The sequence below is a fragment of the Podarcis erhardii genome (assembly GCF_964252035.2).
Source record: "Podarcis erhardii genome assembly, chromosome: 17".
In the NCBI taxonomy this organism is placed as follows: Eukaryota; Metazoa; Chordata; class Lepidosauria; order Squamata; family Lacertidae; genus Podarcis; species Podarcis erhardii.
In genome coordinates this window covers 848,340-854,339 of record NC_138515.1, presented here as the reverse complement: position 1 = coordinate 854,339, position 6,000 = coordinate 848,340, and the positions used below count along the sequence as shown (strand labels likewise).

Sequence of the window (6,000 nt, the reverse complement as noted above, 5' to 3'; positions counted from 1 at the left end):
TCAAGCTGCCACATGCTGCTCAGCAGCATCACCAGCCCATCCACTACAACTCCATTCCTTGTCAGTCACCACCAGTTGAGACCCCATTACCAGATATTTGAAATGGGGGAATTACACACTTGCTTCCAGGACAGCATGTGCCTAGGCTGGCTTGAGCTCAAAAACATCACATTTTTAATTTTTTAAGAATTTATGAACAGAAAGGCCAATGTCATTCTAGATTATTCCTTTGGTTTGATCTAGGGAGGTACTTAAGACTCTCTGCCTGAAGCCTTGGGAGAGCCATTCCCAGTCACTAGAAATACTGAGCTAAGACGGACGAACAGGCCGTTTTAGTATAAGGAAGCCTCCCTCTGTGCTTGCTTTTCTCACATTTGGCTTGCTTCAGCCCCAGAAGACTCCCCTGCTGTTTAAAGAAATAAGATGGCAGCATTATCGCAGGACTACAGATTACATAATCAAGCCAACAGAATGCAGGGAACTGTATTTACTATATACAGATGGGGGCGGGGTTAGAATTCAAAATAGGCCCTTCTCCCACACCTTGTTTAAGGATTCTAGTACCAATTACCTCAATAATAACACTCACCATTAACAAAAAGAGATCATCAATAACCAGAGACTCTCTTTATTTTTTATTTCCCAGAGCTGCCCCAGGAGAGAGGAAAGACAGCACCAGGGGAGCGGCAGCTGGGAGGTTTCTGTATTAAAATAGCATCTTCATAAAACATGCAGCTGGCTTAGACATGCACCTCTCTTGCCCCTCCTTGCACAGTCCGGTTGAGGTTGGGGATCGAAACCAGGAGGGCAGTCATCTGCAGCAAGTTTACCACCTGGCTGCTGCTGCTGCCCCTGCTCAAAGTGAAATGCAGGACTGGGCAAATAGAACAGGGAAAGGCTGGGAAACAGATCCTTTCTCCATGTAATGGATTCTTCTCCAACACTTGCTTCACTAGCCTGAAACTGCTTCCCATTCCATTATTGGCTGATGTTTGCAAATGCTTGGCATATCCCAAGGCCCCCGCAAATAGGAGGACAAGGTTTCCCCTTCTTGGCTCATACTTCCAGCTTCTTTGTGGAGGAAGGGAACTCCTCTGAAGCCATTGTGACATCGCAAAGGCAAGGATGCAGATGTGTGGGATGTGGATCCGTGAGGCCTGGGAGAGACAGTCACTCTGCAAGGCATTCCGCATTTGCGTTGGGGTGGTGGATGCAATATGGCAAGGGGCACAGCTGGCACCCACTACTGGGGAAGGCCTAGGAAGAAGTCTCCCCCCCCCTTCTGCTCAGACAGGTCATTTTCCAGGGAGCTGGGGGTGGGGTAGCTGACCACCACCCTGTCCTACCATATTTCTTATGCTCAGTCCTCCCTTCCCATACACATCTCTGTGGGGTCGGGTCCATCTCTCCTTTTGGTTGCCTGTCTGTCCAAACCAAATAGCTCTTGCTCCTGACCAATGGCAGGGGTGGGGGGAGGGAATAACACTGCTAAGGGTCTCCCTAGTTCCTTGCCCCATAACTACCCTAACTACTGTCCCACAGACCCCACCCACCCCTTCCAAGAGCAGAGAAGGCATCAGAATATGGGATCGGGGAAGCAGGGGCCATTATTCCTCCGTCTCCGTGACTCCCTCTATCTTGCTCTGCTGCTCCTGCGGTGTGCATGGAGTCTCCAAACGTTCGGCCAGCCTGGGTGCCTCAATGGTGACCTCATGAGCAACGCTCATGGAGGAACGCGGAGTCACGGGCAGACGGCCACCGACATTGGGAGCCTGGAGACGTTGCATGAATGTAGTAACACGAATGGCTTTCTGCAAAAAGAAGGGCAATGTCAAATAATGGCCCCCAGCCCCCCATTTTTTCCTGAGTCTCCTGGTGACAAGGGGTACGACAGGCAGAGACATTGATAGCCTAGGCTGCCAAAACTGGTAAGCAGGACAGAGCACAGCACCATCTCTGACCTGCTTGCAATGGTTCCAGGGAAGCTGTCTACAGATTTCCTGGAACCATTGGCTTTGAAAGACACATCATGTCACATCGAATTGGGTTGCTGATGCATAGGGAAAGACTGAAGAGCCTCAGACTCAGCTAGCTCATCCTCCTCCTTTCACCCTGAGCTTGAGGCCAGAGCCACAATGGAAAGGTTGGTCCCATAGGCCTGGCCAGCACTTCATGTCAACTTAGTCTGTGCCCCAGAACACTTCCTGGTTCCCTAGACTCCCCTGCAGTGTATCTGCTTCCTACAACATCATAATTCTTATTACTGCCTAGATCAGAGGTCTTCAGCCTGTGGGTCAGAACCCACCGATGGGTCATGAGGCAGCACCAAGTGGGTCACAGCAAAATTGTTGCTGCCCAGTTGGATTCCAGCTAAAACTGACTGGACCACATGCAGTGTGGTCAGGACACATTCTTCACATGGGACACTAATCTTGTTGATTTCCACAAGTGCTGTAATATTTCAGGAGAAAGGCATGAGCTGTTTTTTAATAAGATACATATTTTTGACCGATCCCATGCCCTCATTCCTCCAACTCTGCCTCTGGTGAGGGAGCTGCATTTGGAGCCAGGGGACTCTGATCAAAATTGCTGGATTTCAATAGCCTCTCAGCCTTTTGGCTAAGATAAAGTGGCTGACCACTGCTCTCTACTCCCCTTCCTTCCCCACAGTGCCCCCATGTGACATGACTCACTCACCCTCCATTTGGCCTTGGCAAAGTTCTTTTCAATCTGGGCGCAGACCCCTTCCTTGAGGTTCTTTTCAGAGGCAATGTTTCCAGATATCCTGAGAGGTAAAGAAGGTAGAATTGCAGGTGAGAGAGTGTAGGCTTTCAATACTACAGGGACAATTCAGTGTTTTTATCACCTGGTTTTCCTAGTGTTCTTAGACAAGAACCAGAAATAAGGAAAAGGCTCTGGGGACACCTGCAAGTTGGCACGGTTGTGGGAGGCATATTTAGTTAGTATCCTGCCTCTCTACCAAATGGAATACTGTAGTAAAAAAGGACTCAGTGAACACCAGTGATTACATACAGCTTATGGGCCAAAGGCCTATCTAAATGAAAATGTATTTGCTAGTAGAACCTAGGAGCAGCCATTGAGGAGGCCCTCTCCCTCCCAAGGTCTTGCCAAATTCAAATGTTAGCAGGTCAGAAAAAAACCTCTCCCAAGGATCTGTGCACCTGAACATACCTTATGGAGCCCCAGAGAGAGGCTGGATGTGGGATGAAATATTCCCTCTAGATGGACTGATTGAAAGTCCTAGGCAGGAAACCAGATTCATACCCATTGCACAAGTCTGTCACCTCCAGAGAGTGGTCTGTACTTGGGTATGTTCTTTGAGATCAGAATATAACTGCAGGGACAAGGAGCATAAGTACACCCTGATAGGTCTCGAAATAGTGGACACTTGTCCAGGCTGTACAATGGGCATGTCAGGCTGAGCTTTGCAACACAGTGGGTTGCAATATATTACAAAAAAATTGAGGACATCCTGTCTGACCCATTAAGAAATATCATGAGCAACATCTTAAAAGACGGAATCATGCTGGACTCTTGGAAAGACAGCCTTATTGCATGAATTCCAAAACAGGGAACGGACCATCTACTTATTAACAACTATAGGCCTATCACACTTCTAAATAACGATTATAAATTATATGCAAATATTCTAGCTGAAAGATCCGAAAAAGTCTTCCAGATGATTATACACAATGACCAAGCTGGCTTTTTGCCCGGGAGACACATTCATAGCAACACTAGAAACATCATAAACTTATTAGAGTATTTAGATTTAAGAATAGAAAAGAAGGCAGTCTTAATGGCTGTAGATGCTGAAAAAGCTTTTGACAGGGTCTCCTGGAAATTTATGAAAGGACTATTATATCATATGGATTTTGGTATACAGTATATAAAAGGGATTGAAGCAATATATTCAAAACAAAAAGCTAAAATAATAAATGGAAATATATTACAGGAGTGTGAAATCAGTAAAGGGGTCAGACAAGGCTGCCCACTATCCCCCTTAATCTTCATATTAACTGGAAGTTTTATGTAAACGAATTAGGGAGGAAAAAGAAAGGGATTATGCGGGGAAATAGAAATTACAGAATGAGGGCATTTGCTGACAATTTAATTATAACTACGGAGCAACCAAAACACAGTTTTAACAAAGGTGTTGGAAATAATACATGGCTACGGTAAAGTTGCGGGGTTTAAACTGAATCTAAACAAGACAAAACTATTAGTTAAAAATCTGTCGCCAGATGAAAAAGCAGAATTACAAAAAATAATACAAATTAAAATCTACCCCAAAATCAAGTATTTAGGATTATGGATAACACCAAAGAATATTACCGGTAATTTATATGAAGATAATTATACCAATTGTTGGAAAGATATCAAAAGACAGTTGGAAACATGGACTAGGTTAAATTTATCATTCTTGGGCCGTATTTCGGTAATTAAAATGGTAATTTTACCAAAGCTACTCTTTCTATTCCAAATGATTCCAATTATAGGAAAGACCAGCAGTATCAACAAGTGGCAAAAAGAAATTTCTAAATTTTTGTGGAAGGGTAAAAAGCCAAGAGTTAAGCATAAGATATTAATAGGTACTATAGAAAGAGGTGGCTACGGGTTAACGGACTTGAAGCTATATTACGAAGCCTCATGTCTTTTCTGGTTGAAAGATTGGTGCACATTAAAAAATTGGGATATTTTAGATCTAGAAGGCCATGATACCTGCTTTGGGTGGCATGGCTATCTTAATTACAGGAAGATAAAGGCGCATAGGAGTTTCTCAAACCATACAATACGAAATGCTATATATATGGTATGGGAAAAATACAAAAGATATTTGGAACAGAAAACCCCAAGATGGAGCTCTCCACTAGAAGCAATCACTCTTAAAAAAATTAATAACATCAAAGAGAACTGGATAACGTATAACACAATATTCAGGGAGGAAGAGGGTCAACTATTATTGATAAGTTCTGAGAAAATAAAAGATCACTTTTCTAGTTGGCTAGAATACTTCCAGGTGAATGAAGTTGGCTAGAATACTTCCAGGACAAGCAGATAGGTTTTGAAAAGGAGTCTTCAAGATTTGAAAGAGAACTACTGAATAGTAAAACCAAAATAAATAAATAACAAATAACAAACAAAATATTGTTGTATGTAATTTTTAGTTCTTGATTGTATTTTGTGGTGGTATGGTTGTGTTTTTTGTGATATAAAATCATTCAATAAAAATTATTAAAAATAAATAAATGGAAGAAGCATTCCCAAACATGGGAATGCCTCACGTGCGGAATAATCCCAGGCATGCCTACTCAGAAGTAAGTCCTGTTCATTTCAGTGGGGCTTACTCCAAGGTATGTGTGTCTTGGACTGCAGTAATAAGACAGTGTTGTTTGACTATGGCCCTATTATTATTATTATTATTATTATTATTATTAGTTATTAGTAACATTTGTTAGTCCCACTTTGGTCTTCTCTTCCTAGAACAGGAACACACAGAGAGTGGCTAGTTCACCACCGTGTGCAAACCAGCACTTGCAGTTTGTTTCTCTCTCAAAAACACCACCAGGGGTGGAAGAAGAAGAAGAAGAAGAAGAGAAGAGTTTGGATTTGATATCCCGCTTTATCGCTACCCAAAGGAGTCTCAAAGCGGCTAACATTCTCCTTTCCCTTCCTCCCCCACAACAAACACTCTGTGAGGTGAGTGAGGCTGAGAGACTTCAGAGAAGTGTGACTGGCCCAAGGTCACCCAGCAGCTGCATGTGGAGGAGCGGAGACGCGAACCCAGTTCACCAGATTACGAATCTACCGCTCTTAACCACTACACCACACTTCTCTCTATTATTTTTCTTGGCTTCCTGCTTGCCAGGGCAAGCCCAAGTCATTTGGCTGCCTCAAATGGACAAAGTAGCACCCTTCTCCTATTCCATGTTCAGAGGTCAGCTAGTCTTACTTCAACGCTAGTATTGGGACAATATG

The 6,000-nt window shown here is 43.6% G+C and overlaps 1 protein-coding gene across 4 annotated transcripts in view; it reads right to left on the bottom strand.

The window, feature by feature from the left end:
• Positions 1–605: 605 nt before the first annotated feature.
• LOC309332009 (caM kinase-like vesicle-associated protein) overlaps positions 606–6,000 on the bottom strand; it is a 56,279-nt gene continuing 50,884 nt past the window's right edge. For all 4 annotated transcript variants that reach the window (XM_081844643.1, XM_081844644.1, XM_081844645.1 and 1 more), the window contains 2 exons: positions 2,698–2,785; positions 606–1,811 (listed from right to left, as the gene is read on the bottom strand). In XM_081844643.1, the coding sequence (XP_081700769.1) occupies positions 1,608–1,811; positions 2,698–2,785 (292 nt within the window). In that variant the 3' untranslated portion in view covers positions 606–1,607. The remainder of the gene's footprint in view (positions 1,812–2,697; positions 2,786–6,000) is intronic.